The following is a 22,121-nucleotide window of genomic DNA, read 5'->3' as shown; positions in this document are numbered from 1 at the left end:
GGAGAGAGAGAGAGAGATGGTTAAGATCTGGGAAAAAAATTAAATGAAAGAATTCAAAAACTATGCTAAGTTTTTGAATCCTTTTGTAGATTCATTGACCATGCAGATAGGGCAGGAGATGCTTCAAGCACTCTAAGCTGTGATTTAAGTATAAATAAATAACTTGAAAGAAACTGATCAGCACTTAACCTCCTTTACATAGCCCTATATTGCTACTCTCTGGCTGTTCATTTTAATGCAAGGGACTATGAGAAGTCAGTCTCTGATCCCTTACATACATGTGCTCTGGGATCTAATTTTCACAATAACTATTAATATATGATAGTTTGAGCATAACTATGTTGTAATCTATACACACAAGTGGTTATGTGCAATTCTACCTCCAAAATGCCCTACATCTGACTCTACAATGACATCTTTTAAAATTTTTTATTGGATATTCTCTGTATTTTCATTTCAAATGTTATCCCCATTCATCCCACTCCCATTGCCCCTCCCCCTCCACTTGATTCCATGAAGGTGTTCCCTCTCCCAACCATCCTCTCCACCTTAGTACCTTGGCATTCCCCCACTCTGGGAAAACGTACCTCTACTGGACTGAAAGCCTCTTCTCCCATTGATGCCAGACAATGCTATCCTCTGCTACATATGCATCCAGAGCCGCCATGGGTCTCTCCATGTGTGCTGAATGGTTGGTGTTTTAGTCCATGGGAGTTCTGGAGTATTTGGTTGGTTGATAATGTTGTTCTTCCCATGGGGTTGCAAACCCTTTCAACTCCTTAACTCCTTTCTCTAACTTCTTCATTGGTGACCCTGTGTTCAGTCTGATGGTTAGCTGCAAGCATCCTCATCTATGTCTGTATGACACTGGCAAAGACCCTGAGGAGGCATCCATACTAGGCTCCTGCTAGTAAGTACTTCTTGACATCAGCAATAGTGTTTCTTATGTTGCCATGTTCATTTCCGACCCAGTGTGGCTGTCTTTGCACTCCAGGCTCCCAACTGTGAGTTCCGTGTGATTTGATTTCTTCTATTCTTTCTGTTTCCTCATAACTGCAGGACATTTATCTCACAACAGTATCATAACTGTCACAACTTGCTCTCAGATTTTCACTCTGAACTATCAGTATCTCAATTCTCAGTTCTATCCAGTAATATCGAGGGACACTTTGATGGTAGAGATGTAGTAATCTGAGAACTAAGCTGATTTCCACGGTTCATTTTTGCTTTAAAAAAAGAACCTGAAGAATGTCTAATTTAGTCAATAATCATTATTGCTTTGTAACCATCATGTATAATGAATGACATCAAGACTCTTGACTATAATTGTGAAAATGAACATTAGAGATGTTGTTAAGGGATATATTACATGATTTTTAAGTGCTTCATATATAGTTACAATCTGATCCAAAATGATAGTCATTATTCCTGTCAGTTTGACTTATAACTTTAGTGCTAAGTTTTTATGATGACATTGATTTCAGTTTTTTATCTTTATCAGAAATTGCTTTTCCTATAAGATGGTGTTCAACTTTATGATAAAACTTTAGGATATCTTTTAAAAAAGAACTAATTTGTAGCCAGAAGTGGTGATATAAGCCTTTAATCCCAGCACTCAAAAGGCAGAAGCAAACTAATATTTATGAACTCAAGGTCAGCCTGGTCTACATAGTGAGTCCCAGGACAGCAGGAGTTGCAGAGTAAGACCCTGTCTCAAAACAACAACATCATCATGAACAAAAACAAACAAATACAAAAACAAAAAACTAAACAAAATAAAAAGCTAATGTTGTGGAATTATTCCCAGAGGTATTAAAATAATTGGCTTGAGGCACAGTCTAAGCAGCATTTTTTTTTTTTTTTTTTTTTTTTTTTTTGGATGCTGTAAGATATCAAGCACAGTAAATCTGTCAGATTTCAATTGCTATGCCTCTTAATGTCCCAAAACTCCTATCTTATCAACCCTGTCTGAGCCTTTGTCATCAATGTTTTCATGTTCTTTTATCCATTGCTTTCTTCAGAGACTGGATATGTATGCAGGATTCAAGGCCAACTGTGCAGACAAAGTCTCCTGTCTCTGTTTACCATGAGATGACTTCTTTCTTTTCTACTTTCATAATCTGTCAAGTGGGTCTTGTAGGCTTATATTTTTCAAGACCTACTTTAATAAGTGTATTTAAATTCTTTAACCTCTCTTCTAGCCTACCACCCAGCAGAGGCAGTGGAATGGAGAGGTTAATAGGACAAAAAAAAAAAAAAAAAGATGTAGACCTGTGTAGTAACAGTTCTTTGGGGAAATTTTAATCTGCACTTTCAGGGTATCAGCAGTCCAGTCCAAAAGAATCAGCAGGAGTTGCTTGATCCACTCACAAAAAAATCTGATTTGATTCCACAAATCAGAAACTTCAGTTCAATCCAGAGAAATCCATGCACAAAGACTCTGCCAATCAGCTTCAAGTCTCTCCCAAATTTGGCCCATCCTTTCCCACAGAAGCCAGACCAGGGAGTCCTCTGCTGTATATGTGTTGTAAGCCTCATATCAGCTAATGCATGCTGCCTGGTTGGTGGCTCAGTGTCTGACAGATCTCAGGGATCTAGCTTAGTTAAGACTGCTGGTCTTCTTATGGGGTCACCCTCCTCAACTTCTCCCAGCCTTCCCTAACTTAAGCACAGTGGTCCCCAACTTCAGTCCAATAGTTGGGTATAAATATCAGCTTCTGTCTCAGTCAGCTGCTTGTTAGGTCTCTCAGAAGACAACCAAACTAGGCTCCTGTCTGTAAGCACACTATAGCATCAGTAATAGTTTCAGTCTGTGAAGCCTCCCTTTGAAATGGATCCCAAATTGGACCAGTCACTGGTCCACCTTTTCCTCAGTCTCTTCTCCATTTTTTTTGTCCCTGCAATTCTTGTACACTGAAACAATTCTGGGTCAGAATTTTTGAATGTGAGATAGCAGCCCCATCCCTCCACTTGATATCTGTTTTGCTCCTGGAGGTGGACTCTACAAATTCTCTTTCCCCAATTTTGAGCATTTTAGCTAAGGCCCCTCCCTTTGAGTCCTGAGAGTCTCTCACCTATAAGGTCTCTGGTACTTTCTTAGAAGGTCCCTTCACCTACCAACCCCTCAAAGCTGCATATTTTCATTCATTCTGCTGGCCCTAAGGGCTTCTATCCTGTCTCCCCACCACCAAATATGATCCTATTCCCCCTTTTACCTCCCTGTCTCCTTTGCTACCCAGGTGCCCCCATCCCTCTGCCTCCTGTTATTATGTTCTTCTCCTTCCCAAGTGGGATTGAAGCATCCTCACTTGGGTCTTCCTTTTTTAACCTTCTTCAGTTGTGTAGATTATACTCTAAGTATCCTGTACTTTTTTTGGTTAATACTCACTTATCATCACGTAAGTTCTTTTGTGTCTGAGTAATCTCACTCAGGAAGATTTTATTTTCTAGTTCCATTCATTTGCCTGCAAAACTCATAATGTCCTTGTTGTTAATGGCTGAATAGTATTCCACTGGACAAATAAACCACATTTTCAGTATCCATTATGTTTGTAGGACATCTGGGTTGTTTCCAGCTTCTGGCTACCCAAAACAAGGCCACTATGAACATAGTGGCGCACATGTCCCTGTAGCATGGTGCAGTAGCTTTTGGGTATATGCCCAAGAGTGGTATAGCTGGGTCTTCAGGTAGATCTATTTCCAATTTTGTGAGAGAGCTTGTACCCATTCCCAATCCCACAAGTAAATTGGGAACTCATTGGCACAGAGGGATATTTCCTAAACAGAATGTCAATGTCTCAGTCTCTAAAGTCAAGAATTGGTAAGTGGGATCTCATGAAACTGAAAAGCTTCTCAAAGGCAAAAGACAAAGTCAATAGGACAAATTGGTAACCTACAGACTGGAAAAAAAATCTTCACTAACCACACATCCAATAGAGGAATAACATCCAAAATACATAAAGAAGTTAAGAAGCTAACCTCCAAAAACCAAGCAATCTAATAAAAAAAAGGGGGGATACTGAGATAAACAGCAAATTCACAACAGAGGATTCTTGAATGGCCAAGAAGCACCTAAAAATGTTTAAAGTCATTAGCCATCAGAGAAATGCAAATCAAAATGACTGTGAAATTCCATTGTATACCAATCAGAATGGCTAAGACCAAAAACTCAGGTGACAGCACCAAGAAGATGTGAATAAATACTTATTTGCTTAAAGAATTTTGTAACTTGTGTCTTAGTTTTAAATAGCCCCCTCCCCAACTCCTCCCAAATCCACCCCCCTTCTATACCCACTCAACTGTTTTAGCCCATTAAGTGTAATGAAAAAGGACATACACAAAGACAGACATTCAGTGAAGCTGGGGTCAGGTGGTGTTTTCTAGGAACCACAACCCAGATACCCATGTTTCTTAGAGTACAAATGGAAGGGATACTTATTCTCTGTAGAAGTTATTTGTAGGTGAGCATCTCAGTCTGTAAGTATCCAGGAAGATGAATCTATAAATGTTCTTTCACACAGTGAGCAGTAATTTATAAAACTTTATACTTCAATTCCCTAGGAAAACTTCGTTCTCTCTTTCTTGAACCTACTTATATGGGTAATGTCTTTGCCAGTTTACCATGTGCCAACTGGTCTCAGAGTTGTCGACTTGGCTTGCACAAGTCAAATTACACCTTCACTTAGGCTCAGGGCTTTCTCCACTCCAAGCCTGTCTCTGCTTTTCATGCTGGACTTTGGTCTTTCCCAAGCCTGCTGAGGTCTGTGCATCCTATCTCAACTGTTATAAGTGTATATGTGTAACTGCCTTTCTGTGTCCAAGATAATCGCTTCCTTGTATTCATTCACTTCCTACGGCTCTCGCAATCTTTCTGCCCATTTTCTGCAATAGCCCTTAAACCTCAGAAGGCAGAGCTGTGACATAAATATCCTATTTAGGGTTGAGTATTTTGCACTCTCTTAGTCTCTAACCTTGATCAGTTGTAGGACTCCTTGTCAGATTCCATATATTGTGAAAGAACTTCTCTAATGACAGCTGACCAATGCACTATTATATTGGCTTAATGATAAGTATTTATGAGTTGGTTTGATACTATAACTATTTAGAAGAGTAATAGGAGTTGGTTTTCAAATACAGTCTGTAACCTGTCTAGGAGAAAAAGTTGTATCAGGTATTCATTTAATCTTGTGGAGTGGTCCATAAATTCACTTAGAAAGTAGTTTATAACTCCCATAATATTCATGTGGCTGTTCTACCAGAGGTCATGTGTTGCCAAGCCATTCATAATTGTAGTTTTGGGGTGCATAACTGGGTGATATTGATGACAACAGTTTTCCTCCAATAATATGTACCTTTCAACACTGTGAGAGCCAGACAGTAGGGATAAAGCTTCAAGATAAATACTGAGTTGAGTTTTCTGTGTTCTCTGGTTTAAATATAATATCCACAGCAATAGGCTCTTAACACTAGGTTCTGGAAGGTAATGAATAGCATCTGTCCTCAATATCCTCCACAATACATAAATCCATGGGACCTTGTTAGACAATAACTCAGACTTAGAACAATAAGGTGCTATTCAACTTTATTTCCATGTTTTTGTAGATTATGGGAATGTGAATGCTTAATGGACCTAATCACTTTTCAGTTATGAGTAATCCACATTTGCTTCTGTATTTGGATTCATCCTTTCACATGTTACACTCAGATGAGTCAGACCAACATCTCAGCTCCACCCTTTCCTTATTATAAAGCAATCTTTTGTTCACTCCAGGTTCTTTAACAACACTGATCTCAGTCAAAGATGGATAGATTATCGAACATGCACCTTAACACTGATCAGTGAGGGTTTTAGCTCAGAATTCAGGGTTGAGGCTGAGTCAATGAACATTTCTCAGAGCCAGTTTATAAAAGAAAAAAAATGAGCAAAAAAAAAAAAAAAAAAAAAAAAACACAAGGAGCTCATACAAAGGTACAGGAAGTGCTACCAGGTTGGTGGTCAGTGCTGGCCCAAGCTATTTTAGACCTTGCAGTTTATACTGACCTATGAGAAGCTTTGTGGAATTTCTTAAGATTAACAAGCCTCATACAGAGGATGTGGTCAGTATGACCCTGGTCTGAGTCTAGGTATTTTCCTATGTCAATGACTAACAGACAAATCACAGCAACAATATAAAATAGCTGGTGGGCATGGAACAAAATTGCTACAGATATGCTGGAAGGTGGGCAGACTTCAACATGTTTTCTTCCAATACCCAGGCTTATAATTTGGGCTGGTAGCTAAGTTAAAACTGATTATGTGATATGATATGGTTATGGAATCCATAATTCCACTGCTAAGCATAGGAGTTTAAATTACTGTGACATCATAAAATGCAAACATATGTAGGACCACACTATTGACATGACAATCTAACCAACATATTTAACCATCTTTATTTTTTAAATTAATTTTAGCTGTGTATGTTGATTCATGTTTCTAATAACAGCACTCGGAGACTGGAGCTGGATACACAGCATTTCGAGGCCAGTCCGAGATACAGTAAGCTCTAGGTTAGCCTAGCATGTGTAGTGAGGAACTGTTTCAAAAGAAATAGAAGACATACTTATTTCTCGTTGAAATTATAGGTTGATGGTGTACTGAATGCTGTGCCCATCACTTGAAAAACAACAATAGCAACAAATCCAGAGTAAAGAATAGATAAGTGTTCTAAAACTGCTGTTTCTTTCTGAGACAGACTCTCATGCAATCCTGGCTAGCCTGTAGTTTACTGTGTTGGAGAGGCTGGCCTAGAATTCAGAGATGTGCCTGCCTCTACCTCCTAGTACTGGGGATAAAATGTGCTCCATCATTCCCAATACTAAACTGCCTTTAAGAGTAAAGCTTATAATGAGCTTGTATAAGCACCACTTATATTAAAGAATATACTATATCCATCAATTTAGGTATTGCTGGAAGCAATGAGTGTGATACTTTTTAAAGGTATATTTCTTTATTAAATTAGACAGGTATTTTTAAGTAATAAAATTTATACTTGCTTTATGCTGAGACACTAAATTATTCTGGAAGCTTTTGTAAAACTTTTTATAATGAGAATATGAATTTGTTTGAGATCTCAAATAAATAGGTCATGCGCAAAATGAATGTATCTCAATGAGCATAAACATTTTTTTCTTTTTTATTGGATATTCTTTATATTTACATTTCAAATGTGAGAATAAACTTTTAACACACAACTCAATTGAATATTTAGTTTAATAAAAATGGCATCCTCTCTAGACTCAATATCTGTTTTTGAAGGCAATTGGTTTGAAATTCCAATCATTCAAGGTCACCTATGTTTTATCTACATTTTGTGTTAGAATCCTCTTCTTCAAGTACGTGCTAATAAGGAAAGTTAAGAGGCAATAACATGCCCCAGTTCAAATGACTAATGTTAATTAGTATGTGATTTTTACATATTAAAATGTAAAATGGTCTTGGCTAGCGATCATGAAATATTATTAATAAAATATTATTAATTTTTTGTTAATAAAATGAAATATTATTAATAAAAACTGTGCCTCTTTCACATTCATTCTCTCTCTAGAGAATTTATTCAGTTTCTTTCCATCTCCCTCTCCCCTCATTCCCCTCCTCCTCACCTCCCCCTCCCTTCCCACTTCTTTGTTGGTAAGAATGATGTTGGTCTGTTATTTTAAAGAACAATTCAGTGCTGGAAAACATCTTTTTGACTTTAAAACAATAAAGCCCCTGATATTGCCTCTTTTAGCCATTTCTTATTCTTTAGGAATTTGCAGAATATCAGCATTTAATATAAATGTCAGGGAGAACCTGCAGAATGTAGTGGCCAGATTTGCTCAGTGAAGAACAAGTCCTGGCTCTTCTAACTTTATGTGTTATGATTGCAGACACAGAAATGAAGCACCTTTGATTTCAAATCTAATTGAGTGATCATAAGTTCCACTATCATCTTGATAATTTAAGAGAATTAATTATTTTCTAAATAAAATTAATGATACATGAAAAAACATTTTATAAACGTTAAAATAGGACTAAAATGTAAGTTAAATTAACTGCATATGGTATTTAATTACTAATTTATATTCAAACTTTTAATTATAAAATCAAACCATGATAAAAATTTCAGTATCTCATCATTTCCCACTTTATCTCTTTCTCTTACACTGCATCTCTCTGACCTTAGATGAGTAGAATCAGGTTTTGATTACCTCTGGTAGAAGAGAATTTAAAGTTTTGAGGTCATTTCAAATAATGATAAAACCAACAGAACTTATTGCTTTAATTTTGACCTTTTTTCCTAGCATCATTTTTAATATACAATGCTAACAAAAACATCAATCAATTTTAGTGTTAAAAATTGCCTCCCTTTAGGCATGCATACAGACAGCTTTATACAAAGATCATAAAGAGAGAATATTTAAATACAAATTCCAATATTTATTCATTAACAAGACAATCACTTTAAAGAATTTAATATTTGATAAAATACTCCTGCCTGAAGAAAAGCAATGTGGTGTGTTTGAAATGGTGCATTATTACTACTCTATCATTATTATTTTATAGCCACAGTCTTTCTTGAGTTTTGGAAAAGAAGAAGAAGCATACTGACTTATACATGGGACCTTATTGAATGGGAAGAAGAGGAGGTAAGATATCTGGGAAGGAGAAGTTAAGAAATCTGGGGGAAGTACATAAATCCAGAGCTACTCAATACAGTAACATCAAACTAGAAATAGATTCTCATCTTCACATCATATTGACAAGATTCCTTATCTTTTGAAGGTCATAGGGGTCAAGGGTTAGACTTATATTGTTATAACCACTTCTATAGTATTTTCTTAAAGTAGACCCATATAAAATTGCTCTAATTAAAATTAGTTGAGCTGTAAGCAAGCAGCATTGTTCTTTAGAAGGTTGCATCTTTGTGCAAACAACACAACAGCAGGACGAATTCAAGAGTCTGTATTAGTTCTCAAAAGATTTTTTTATTTTAATTTGTGGACTTGCTATTTAGGTAACCTCAGTGTCTCCCACAGGAAACACTTCGCCCCCAGTTTGAAGCAAAATATTACAGGATGGAGATAATAAACCCCATCACAGGGAAGCCTGAGCCTCACCAGCCTTCATCTGACAAAGTCACGCGACTACTTGTATCTGTCTCGGGAATCTTCTTCATGGTAAAATATGGTCATCAGCACTTTGAGAATGATGCAGTATTCTGGTTTTAGAAGGATCTTCTAGCGCACCAACTCATTTTGTAATCCTAAGAATGCAAAAGAAATGTACTGTTTTCAGTGTCATATTGTATATATCATTTAATATATATGTGTGTTTTGCTTTTCACTTGTTAGTAACACAAATGGCAGTGTCCTTTTTGCTCTCACACTCTGCAGATCTCCTTGGTTATCACAGCAGTGTTCGCAGTTGTAGTGTACCGTCTCGTTGTCATGGAACAGTTCGCATCATTCAAGTGGAATTTCATCAAACAGCACTGGCAGTTTGCTACATCTGGTGCTGCTGTCTGCATTAATTTCATAATCATCATGCTGCTGAATCTTGTAAGTGTTTATAGCATTATTTGTCATAGGCACACAGACAGTCAGAAAAGACTATATCTACCTAGTATTGAAGTGTGTGTGTGAGTGTGTCTGTGTGTCTGTGTGTCTGTGTGTCTGTGTGTCTGTGTGCACGCGCATGTACATATATATATATATTTGCTCCAAACAACTCACTTTAACAAAAGGTATTTCCTCCAGCTTGATGTATGCACAAGGTTGTTAATTAATGGATTGACTGATAATTTTTAAACAACTCACTATGTAGAACAGGCTGAATTCAAATTCAGAGAGCTCTATTTGTCTCTGTGACCTGAATGTTGGGATTAAAGGCATGAGCTTCTAGAATGGGCTTGCAGTGTTTTTAAAACAGAAAGCAATGTCAAAGGTACTGCCTTCTTTCTCAGTGTTCTTCTGATTCTAGTTATAACTTCTGTGTCACTATTTGGCACATACTAGAAACAGTGATATGCACTTTTTAAACAAGCAAGGTATTCTTTATATTAGATAACTACGCAAGTAAATATAGTTCTCAAATCAAAGAATTTTTTTTTGGAAAGATACAAGAAAATGTACTTGAAAGTAAAGCCCAGTTGTAACCCCTTCATTTTCTGTGGAAAAAAACTCTCTCTCTCTCTCTCTCTCTCTCTCTCTCTCTCTCTCTCTCTCTCTCTCTCTCTCTCTCTCTCTCTCTCTCTCTGTGTGTGTGTGTGTGTCTGTCTCTGTGTGTATGTGTGTGTGTGTGTGTGTGTGTGTGTGTGTGTGTATCTGTCTGTCATATTATGGTGCTTTTAAATAATTGGTTTATAGAAGGGAGAGTTAAGTACTTATTAGTATGAGTTTATTACTATGAGTTGCTGTCATGAGCATGTCTATGTCAATGACCCCATTTCCTTAGACCTACAAAAAATAGCAAAGCCTCCCCCTTATCATGCTGAAGGAAATAGAAAAGCATTCTCTCCTGATCCAAGTTCAAATGTTGATAGCATGTACAAAAATACTTCTACCAAAGCTTTCTCCCCTAAAATGTTTATAGCCTGAAAGCTGTTATTCCAGAGATTGCTCTTGCTTAGATCAGCTGAACCTGCCTTTTTGTTTAAGCCTAATAAACCAAAAACCAAACTTCAGCTAAATCCCCACTGACGCACCTGATTCTAGTTTCACTTCTGTAGGTATCTCTCATCTCTTAAACAAGGGTTTTCTCCACTATCTATCTCTATCCTGCGTTCTCACAATTTGCTAGAATCACCACTGCCTCTCACACTGTGGCTTTCTCTCCTGTAAGCTTCAGAAGCAAGTTCAGTGGGTAAAGTGTTGCCATGCAAATGTATACCCAGAACCCAAGAAAGCAAGCCCACACTTCCAAATACAAACACTTCTGTCTCTCTGTCTCTGTCTGTCTCTCTCTTTCCCCTCTCTCTCCTCTCTCCCTCCCTCCCTCTGCTCCACACACACACACACACTGTAAAACAATATTTTAAAGAAGATAAATGACTTAGATACAAAATTTTTTAATTGTATTTGGTGGAGGCATAATATATTTTTGTTTATAAAAAGCAAAGACTGAAATCAATATGAGTCTCTACCTATAAAGACCTCTGAAAGTAGTTAAAGCCAGAACTAATTTAGTCATTAAACCACTCTGCTATCAGCCTCACAAGCTTACCAGCTTGATTCAGTGACTTGAAAGCACAAGTCTCCTACTAGAACAACGCCTTCTTCAACAGATGCTCTTATATCACTGAGAACATCTGTAACTCTCTGCTTTGGTGCATCCCAGTCTTGGATTCATTAAAGCCTACAAATGAAGATCAGAAAAGAGGTATAGAAATTATTAAAAGAGCACTTAAAATTCCTGCAATGACAACTGCTGAGAACACAGGTGTTGGAGGATCTCTGATAGTTGAGAAAATCCTGCAGTGTTCCTCAGAAGTTGGTTATGATGCCGTGCTTGAAGACTTTGAATGGCAGGGGGAGCAAATCACTGATCCAGCAAAGGTTGTAAGAACTGCTTTTCTGTATGCTGCTGCGGTGGTCTCCTTGCTAACTACAACTGAATCTGTAGTGACAGAAATTACTAAAGAAGAGTAGGACCCTGGGGTGGGTGCAATGGGAGGAATGGGAGTGGATATGGAAGGTGGCTGTTCTACGTCCTAGAGTAGTGCTTTGCCCTTATTGATGAACTGTGACAAGAAGCTCGAGGCAGATTCCTCATTGATAACCTCAGAGAAGCCACCTGAAGAAAATGACTGAAGAGAAGGCTGGCTGATACTGTAACCATCAGTTACTGGTTTCCTTTGACAATACATAATGGTTTTCTGCTGTCATTGTCCATGCCTAGAGATAATTTGTTTTGTATTTTTGAATAAAGACATCTGTACATTCCTGATGCCGGGTACAAGCGCCATACACCAGTGTCCTGCTTTCAACTTCAGTCACTGAGGCACCTCTACTGTTCTGTCAGCATCAGGACTGTAGCACTGTCACACAACGAGGAGTTCAGAAGCAGCCTTTCTCTGGAGGGTGGGAATGATGGTGTACCACGTGGAGAAGTATCTGATTATGTGACAACCTTTGTGTAACAAAATCTTGTTTAAAGTTAAAAACAAAAGAAAGCACACGTTTTTTTCAATACCGCAAATCAGATACCCCGAGTTCCTACGAGAACTACAGCTGAACCAGCTTGCCATTTCATACATCTCCATTTATATTTGCATTGATATTCAGTCATCATTAAACTGCAAATACTTCTCCCTTACAACTAACTATCTAGATGATGTGTAGATGGATTTAGCATAAACAACATAAATATACAGCCCACTCAACCAAAATGAAAATAATGTTCTATTCTTCAGAGTCAGTCAGTGTAAGTTAATAAGACTCTGCAGAATTTACATATTGGTTTCCTATTCAAAATGTTAAAACACCTCACAAATTATTAAACACTCTTGCCAATTCAGCCAAATATACAGGACTAACTGGATAGTTAATCAAATAAGGACATAATAAAATATCGAATATATATTTATAAAATGTCCATCTACACAATACTATCTATTGAGTTATTTTGAGGCCAAAGTCAATGTGCAGCTAGAAATGTACTTATGAAAGACTGAGCCTAAGTAAAGATATTCTATTACTCGAATGGGCTTCTCAGCTCTAATCTGAACACATTATTTAAGAAATGTAGACATGAAAAATATTTTAAACAAGCCAAAAACTTTTCTTTAGATCAGTAGTCTTTAAGGCTTTTTGGAAAATAAAAGGTATTCCACACACCATACGCTGTCCCGAAGTGCTCTCCTCTTTTTTCTCCTTTATCTTATTTCTGAATACTTGCTGGGAATTCTCAATCTCTATGATCCAGGACCTGCTCAGCGTTGACTACCTGCTTTCTTAGTTCAGCAATGCGCATCTAACAGTTTAGTCCTCCTGTGTCTGTTCAGCCCCTTCTCTCTCTGGCCACATAGAAGTTAAAAGGATTCGTGTAAATTACACATTTGACTTTCTTTAGTACCTGCAATTGTTTAATGCCTTTCAGTCACTCCTATGTGAATTATAAATTGGTTGGCGATGAAAAGGAGACACTGCTTTATTCAAGCCAGTTTTCTTTTCTTTTGTTGAAAGCTATTCCTCCTTACCTCCGCCCCTCCCTCCCTCTCTTGTCTCCATTCCACACACAAACCACTTTCTCTGGCCCTGCACTTTGCTAGTTCATACCCCTAGTTTCTTGGCTCACAGAGCTTTTTTCTGTCTGAAATGTTCCTTTTTTCCTTTTGTCTCCATGGAGAATATCTCTTTATCACTGAAAATAACAGTTAAGGATCACTTCCTCCATAAAGCTTTTACTCGGTGCCATACATAGAACAGAATTATCTCTTTGTTTTTATTCTTGTCTTGAGGTTCTTGGACTGCCTGCATCTTCTCATCCACAGTAGTCACTAAATGAACTAAACAATCTCTCTGTGAACACTGCTCCTTGATTCTCTCAACTTTGTCCCAATGTTAAAATGTTTAGTTCACCTAGTTGAGGCCATAGCTTCTTCTTCCTGGTGTTTGCAGGTATATCTTAATCTAGTTCCAAAGCATTTGTTTAATGCTAGTATAGCATTTAAAATACCTCCTCTGAGCAAATTTGAAGGTTTTTATTTTCCACATGTTTTAGCATTCTGCATATCATGTGACCAAGATAGTTTTTCTTACAATAATTATAATCTGTGTCCTTCAACTTTGCAACATATATTTTAAACTAAAGGCTACACTTCCCACCCCATAATGCACAATTTGACAGAAGTATAAAATGACATCTATAAGTAAATATTCAATTGAGGATAAAATGTATTCTACTGTAACAAAAATTGAGTATAATTTTATTATACTAATTATGAAATTACTTTTAATGTGTCTAATTCAAACTACATAGTAAATTATCAGAAGTATCTCCTTTGTGTCAATATGAAATTTATATTAAACCAAAACATTCAAAAATTCTCTGCTGGTTCTGATTCAGTCAGTCCCTAAAGTGGCATTAGAAAAACCACTAATTTGTGAGATATAAAATAATAATACACAGCCAAGATGAGAAACTGTATCTTTAAAGAACAAATAGAAATAATTCAAACATAATTAAAAGTTCATTTTTTAACATCCATTTGTCAAATTTATAACTGAAAGTCATGACAAACAAAATTGTAAGAAACATGGTGTCTTGCTAGCTCCGCCCTTTTCTGACTTCCTTTCACCTATTCATGGTACTGCCAGTGCTACAGCTACTATGTGTTCTGGGAATTTTCCCAAAATTATTTTAACAAAAAAAATGTAAAATTGTTCCAAATATATTCTTACTGTTTGACAGTTCAGCCTTATCTTATTTTTAGCACATTATAGTAAAATAACTGTTTAGCATTTTAATTGTACAGTGTTTCTCCAACAACAACAACAAAAACAAAACAGAACAAAAAGTAAGGGAAAGACAGAAAAGAAAGAAAAAATAAATAAGGAAGGAAGGGATGGAGGAAGGACAATCTGAGCAGATACACTCCTATGCTTTGTCACCCAAACCTTTACTACAAAGTCCATCAAAGAATGACCTCTTTTGAGTTCTCCTGTGATCTAAAATGTGTTTAGTATACAAAATATACAATATTATATTGTATATTTAAGCCTCACATGTCATGTTAATCTAAAATATCCACACCAGTTCTGTAGTTCTTTTCATCTTGGATTTCTACCTGTAGAGACAAGAATATGAATTTCTGTGCTTATTTTGAGGTCTCAGTCACTGCTACTGAAACCCTCAAGAACTACCTTTGTCTTCCCTGGATACCTGTGGATCTTGTCACCCTTATTGGTTATTATAGGTTATTATAGAATGTGTGCATCAAAGATTTGGACCACTTCTGAACTAGGAAAGGAAATTATGCCAAGTGATTCATTTAGTAAAAGGTGTGACTTTCTAAAACAGTGTGTGCCCATGTATATGTTTTTTAGAAATCCAGAAGGTGTAGATACTAGGAAGAAGGTATAGATACTAGCAAGAAGGTGTGGATACTAGAAAAGCAGTCTCTTAGACTCTGCAAATCTGCTTAGAATTTGGTTTTGCAGTGGAAGTCATGCTCTGGTGCAGAGATAACACACTAAAACAGGTGCAAAACTTCCTGTGTGTCTTTCCTGCATTTGCTGCTCTTTCTCCCCAATTTATTTTTATATAATACATATTTTATATAATACACCAACAAATCATTAGTTAAAAGCTGATGCCTTCTAAGCTTAGAATAAATTCTTAAATGATTGCCAGAGCCAAACATGCCCTAGAAAGTTGTTCCCCTTTGGGATTACTCTGATGTATCAATTTCTAATTTGCTTTGCTATTTCTGCTTCTCCTGTCCTACGTTTTGCTCACTGTGAAGTGACTGTTCATTGCAGGATGTTGAGAGATGATCAGTCTGAGAACCTTTGCATCCTTGTTCATTTTTGCTAAGATAGTTTCTCAATGCATATTCTGCTTGACACTCTCTCTTGCTTCTGAAGGAAGCATCATGTTCTTCAAGAGACATCCCTACTGTAATCTAAATTATTTACCTGTGTTTTGGAGACAGGGTTTCTCTGTGTAACTCTGGCTGTCCTAGAATTTATTCTATAGACCAAGCTGGCCTCAGACTCACAGAAATCTGCCTGTCGCTGCCTTCTGGATGTTGGATTTAAGGTGTGTGGCACCACCTCCTCGCTTTACCTCTTGACATATGTGTTGGCCATTTGTGAATTCCTACTGGCAACTGAGCTCCATAAAAATATAGACTAGGTCTGGATAATTATCTACTACTTTATTTTCCCCAAATACTAACATAATAGAAATTACTGATGGATGTTTTGATATAATAACAGTATTTGCTAAAAGAAACTCTGCTTACTGTATGTAAGAGTATGTAATTTCAGAAGCTTTACAAAATATATCATGTGTATCACATGGGAATTACAATCAGAATGGTTGTATATTGTTTTTTTCATGTTTTTTCTCCCTTAGATGAACAGGCAAGTCATTCCTCATATTCAAATTCACACACAGACAACCTCCTCTCTCAACACTGTTGCTAACATCTATCACACATTTGAATGCATATAAATCATGGATTCTTCCTGCTTTTAGATTTATACACAAGTTGTTGTGTGAACTGATTGTAGAGTATGGCATATGGGTGGTATCAATTAGCTCTGTCATATGAGTCTAGACTACTCAAGTTCTTAATTATCTTGGATAAATTTCTAACAGCAACTGTAGCATCCTCCAATGTTATTGTCACCTCTTGAGGCATCCATCTAAAGTTGTTCCATCACAGACATGTAGATAGATTCTATGTGCCAAGTTCTAAGACAATGCACAGATGGTGGAGAGTGCTCCTAATAAAACATTCTAACTATACTTCTTGCCAAGTATTTTATTCTATCAGGCTACACGACTCAGTCTTATTTCTCTGTTCTATAAAATGGTTAGTATACTTGGTTGACAAAATTGCTGTACTGTAATTACCATATGGAAAGTGATGGAATGAGTGAAATATTGTAAATGGTAACTACTTAGACGTGACTTTCAATTCCCATAAGGGCAGTCAATTCAACACTGACAAACAGCAGCTATTAAATATTAACTGTCAGCTAATAAAGTCCACCCTGTTATTGTCATCTGACATTATAACATGTGGGACATGGGAAAAAGCATAGTACAATGGTAATAACATGTGCTTACAAAATCAAAGTAGTCTTGCTTTTTAATTTGAAATTATTAGCTCATTAATAAGAGTATTTTTTAAAAATCAATAAAAACAAATAAATAAATGAAAACAAACAAAATTCTTCATTAGAGCAAAATACTACAAAATCCTTCATTGGAGAAAAATATTACCTTAATGTAATTTTTCTCAAGATAGTGTAAACATGACTATTATTTGGTTTTGTTCTAATCTATTTTGTATGTATATACATATGTCTGGGTATGTATTTGTCATGTATATAAGCATATTTGATCAGGCCAGAAGAGCAAATCAGATTCCCCCAAAGCTAGAGTTGCACAGGGCTGTGTATTTCATTTCAGCCACTTAAGAGCTGAACAAATTTTGACAATTTTTGTATTTGTTTAGGAAGTAGATATTCAATGAAAATAAAAATATCAACAAAGAGCAGATAATAAGGTGTCAACATATATAAAAACAAGTGTATTTCGAAACTCATTCATGGTTCAGCCATTTTGTGAATATATACAGTATAGAACACCACACACTGCATTAATAAATATTTCTACTTGCTAAAAATATATCTACCTGATAAACACACTTTAAAAACTTCTTTGAAAATTTTAAATACTATCACTATATAAAAAATGAATAATATTTGTCTGTATACTCTTTGACAGGCTTATGAAAAGATTGCATACCTCCTCACAAACTTAGGTAAGTTCATTTTTCTTATTTTACTTGTATTTAAGTAAATAATTCTGTGCATGTTAGCATGTAGACATTTTGTGTATTTTACCATATTTTGTCTTCAGTTATGCAAGTGTTTACAAATATCCATCCATGGGGAGCTTCAGCTGGAAATTGATCCACATGAATCATCATTTGGAAATCCTTTTTTTTAGACTTCTGAAATCTTTGGTGTTCCTTCATTTTGTATGTGACATGTGCTGAGAATGGGGTCACAAACATGATTTGACTTATATCTGGAGGTCAGAGGAAACCTTACAAGAACTAATTTGATTTTTTTTCCTTCCATCTAGTAGAGTGTCAGCTCTGGACTGAGAATTTATGGGATGAAATTTTGTTCTGCAACTTATTCTAGTTCACTAAAAATCAGGGATCAATAGCTTGTCTCTTGACATCTTACATTGATTAAAATGAGGATACTATTCTCTTTCTCCTTCCTTCTTTTCTTTACTTTCATTTGCTTTCTTTCATTCTTCCTTCCTTCTTTCCTTTCTTTCTTTCTTCCTTCCTTTTTATCTTTACTGTTTGTTTGTTTGAGACAGGGTTTCTCTGTGTAGCCCTGGTCTTTCATAAACTCACACTGTAAATGATTCTGCCAAATTCAAAAGATTGACCTGGGTCTGCTTTCTAGTCCAGGGATTAAATTGTGCCCCAGTGTACCCCCACTACCGGCAGAGGATAGTATTTTCACAGAATTTTATTTAATATTACTGTGATATATCTTAGTTTTGACCCACTAGTCCTGAAGAAAGTTAACTCTAGTAATTCTATGTCCTATTTGAGTACTGAGTTTGATTTCTGTGTTTGTTCCTTTTATTACTATACCTTGATGTTTTTCATGTAAAAAACTTTTCTGAAGTTCTAGAGAAATAATGAGTCTCATTTACTTAAAGTTTGGATTACCAATATCTATCTATCAATCAAACAATCAATCAATTCATCTGTCGATCGTGTGTGTGTGTGTGTGTGTGTGTGTGTTTGTATGTGTGTGTGTGTGTGTGTGTGTGTGTGTGTGTGTGTGTGTGTCCCCACCCACCATGGTCCAATGTAGAAGTCAAGTTTTTTGCATCTATAGTGTGTTTTTCAGAAATTGAACATAGGTGTCAGGTTTTGCAGCAAGCATAACAAAGCAAATCAATATTGGACACCTTGTGGTTGTCTACTAGTTACCAATAAGTCCTGTAAGATGAAAAAGATTCCATTGTTTTTTTTTTTTTTTTAATTTCAAATGATAGAAGTTCAGATAGTGTCTCAAATTGGGCAGTTTCCCTTCAGGAACATGCTTACTTCTGTTTAGCTTGTCTCCTTGTCTGCTGACTCAGGAAAATAGCTATGGCTTTCAGAATACAGATGTGTATACAGTTTCTCCATTGGGGTGCTCCAAGTCATATCATCACTGATTCTATTCTTTACGACACTTCGGATTCTTCTAGCCTTATATGATCTGATGAGCATGTCTCAGCATCCTTTGTTGGGGGGAGGGGAGGCTGGCCTTCTTCAACCACTAGCTAAATACTCAGACTTTAGTTTCAGGCTCGGATTAATACTTAGTTACTTAATATCAAGTTCTTTTCTGTCGCTGCCATCTCCCACCAGCAGAAAAGGAGTGACAACACAGAATTATTCTCAAATTCAGGAACTTTACAGCATGCTCATGAAAATCTTTCTGTACCCCGTCTGTCTCTCTTTGTGTCTCTAGTTTCTCTTTCTGTTTCTCCTTTTGTTCCCCTTTCGGTTTCTCTTTTTCATTTTCCCCACCTCGAAGCGCAGTCCTATTGTCCTGATCTCGAGTCACGGGTGCGCCTGTGCAGCTCCCACAGTGGGAGTGGCTAATCTCCGGTCAGGAGGAAGTCAGGTGTCACAAGACCAGGCTGGAGTCCCAAGCATCATCTTGGGACTGCTGCCACACCTGCTCTCCACACTTTTCAGCTTCAACTTCAAGAAAACAGACTTCTTCCATCTGCTAGATTCTCCTTTCTTCTAATCTCATTAGTTATGATGCGTCCATATTAATACCTATTTCAATACTTAGGCCTGTGGGACTCAGTAAGGGTCAATCTGAATATGCATACTGCAAATACTTTAAAAAAGAAAGGACAGAAAAAAAATTTTAAATGTGAAAAAGAGAGGTTCATTTCTTGACCTCCATTCAGCCTAAAGCTCATTTCTTAAACAGTTATGAGTTTCTCCCAACTTTCCCATCAAAATGAACAAAAGATATATCCCAAGAGTCTGTCCTCTAATGACTACAATTAGGTAGGAAATACTATAAGTAGGTTTATTTGGTTTCTTGGTTGATTTTATTTGTTTGTTTGTTTGTTTGTTTGTTTGTTTTTGTTGAGACCAGTTCTTACTATGTGACACTGTATGCCTGGAACTCACTATGTAGATCAATTTGATCTTGAACTTATAAATATCCACCTGCCCCTGCTTCGTGAGTGCTGGGATCAAAGAAATGAACCAAACATGGCTCTTTGTAGTAGTAGTAATAGTAGCAGTAGTAGTAGTAGTAGTAGTATAGGTTTTGAAACTGAAATTTTTGAATAGTTTCCATTTTGTTGTTGTAGATCAACACCCAACAGACTAAAAAGTATGTGTAAAGTGCCAATCATCCATTTATTTGTTCTTTCTGAGTTCAATTGTTTCTGAGCTCTGCAATAAAGTGATTGAGCTATTTTATCAAAAGCTCTCTAACAGATTGTTTTAAAGCTCTCTTTTGCCTCTGATACTTATGTTAATTTCTTTAAAGATATTTAATCTCCATAACAGATGAATTACAATATCAAAAGATGATAGCAATGGGTTATAATTAATAGGAAAAAGAAATGCAGCTGTTCTAAGTATCAGTAATGTCCATGGTTTGGCTTAGTATTTTATTTATTTTTGACATATAACCAGGTGATGGTATGGTTCTTGTGGGTCCACAGTTCTGAGTTAATAATCATAGTAAAATTGATACTTTTATGTAAGAAAATCTGACTGTACAATTGCATATACTTTGAAAAATCTCTTCGGCTAAGCTAACATTTGCTTCACATTAGAAATTAGATACTACTTACCACAGTGACACAACTCTAAAAATAATGCTGTTTGGCTTTGTTTCCTGTACTTTCTAATTGTACAATGGGAATTCTTCCATGGCATCTAGCTTTTAAGGAGAGACACAAAGAAACGCTTATCCTGTTCCTACACATGAGCTCTCGTCTCTTATTGTCAAGATTGAGTCACATCACTCAAGTACAAAGCCAACACAGAGGCAGCTATATCAGGATATATATAGATCCTAAAGAAATAACTCACTGGGACTAGGACACATATCTCTAGTGAGAAACCTTCATTATAGAAATTTAGACGTTTTGATGATTTCTAATGTGGCCTATATGGAGCTCTTATTGATCCAAATAAATCTTTCCTCACCGGAATCTTCCCAAATAATCTCTAGCCACTGTAGGAATATTCTAAAATTTAATTGGGTAAAATCATTTCGAGGATCAATGGGAATTAAAAGTGAGCTATTCAGCTTTCTGTACATTCTGACCAAGATTATAGTATTTCTGGCATGAAGGTTTCTCAGCTAGAGATCTTTATACTATGCAACATCTTTTCATTTATGTTTTGTAACCTATACGTGTTTTCTTTATTTATTTCACTGAAAAACTAAAAAAAAAAAAAAAAAAAAAAAAAAAAAAAAAAGAAAGAATACTGATGAGGTTTTTGTTTGGTTTTGGTTTGGTTTGGTTTGGTTTGGCTTAGTTAAGTTTGGTTTGGTCCGGTCTGCTCTGGTCCGATTTGGTTTGGTTTGGTTTGATTCACCTCATGTATGTTGATATCTGTGGTTCTTGCAGAATATCCTCGAACAGAATCAGAATGGGAAAACAGCTTTGCCTTGAAGATGTTTCTGTTCCAGTTTGTCAATCTGAACAGTTCTATCTTCTATATTGCATTCTTTTTGGGAAGGTGAGTTAACTTTGCACAAGCTACTGTTGCCAGGGAGAAAGCAAAACAAACAAAATCTCCATTACTAATTAGGTAACAGAAGTAAATTCTAGCACTCTGCCTTAGAATAATTTTTAATCATATTTTCTATGTGTTCTTTTTCAAGTAACCTCTGACAGCTACCACCATTTACATTTTACACACACACACACACACAAACACACACACACACACACACACACACACACACACATACACACACACTGAGAAGAAAATTTTTTTTGTAACTCTTGAGTTAAAATTTTTGGATGTAGAAACCAGGATTCTTTTATCTGAAATTTGAGGGGGAGAGTATAAAACCACCTAGCCCTGTTAGTCCTCCTCTTGATGCCTAATGATGAGAACATTAAGAAGTTAGAAACATTTTTAACAACATCACTCAGCACACTATGACGGTATTCATTAACCTGTCCCACACAATTCTAAAATTCTAAATAGAACAAAGCATTAAAAGTTGTCAGTTTGATATGTTTACCTTTTCTCTACTTGTTGGTACTGAGTTCATACAGCACTTTCTCATTTTGAAGTTAGTTTCATTGATGTTTAAGCTTAGCAAATATCAACTGTATGGGA

The 22,121-nt window shown here is 36.3% G+C and overlaps 1 protein-coding gene across 3 annotated transcripts in view; it reads left to right on the top strand.

The window, feature by feature from the left end:
- Nucleotides 1-22,121, top strand: part of ANO3 (anoctamin 3) — a gene marked incomplete at both ends in the record, with an annotated part of 320,161 nt that overhangs the window by 275,992 nt on the left and 22,048 nt on the right. For all 3 annotated transcript variants that reach the window (XM_080930913.1, XM_080930914.1, XM_080930912.1), the window contains 5 exons: nt 8,585-8,667; nt 9,058-9,198; nt 9,415-9,579; nt 17,483-17,519; nt 21,398-21,509. In XM_080930913.1, coding sequence (XP_080787039.1) covers nt 8,585-8,667; nt 9,058-9,198; nt 9,415-9,579; nt 17,483-17,519; nt 21,398-21,509 — 538 coding nt within the window. The remainder of the gene's footprint in view (nt 1-8,584; nt 8,668-9,057; nt 9,199-9,414; nt 9,580-17,482; nt 17,520-21,397; nt 21,510-22,121) is intronic.

Source organism: Micromys minutus (genome assembly GCF_963924665.1).
Source record: "Micromys minutus genome assembly, chromosome: 17".
Lineage (NCBI taxonomy): Eukaryota > Metazoa > Chordata > Mammalia > Rodentia > Muridae > Micromys > Micromys minutus.
The sequence above is the reverse complement of the archived record's forward strand: the minus strand, read 5'-3'. Positions and strand labels throughout refer to the sequence as shown.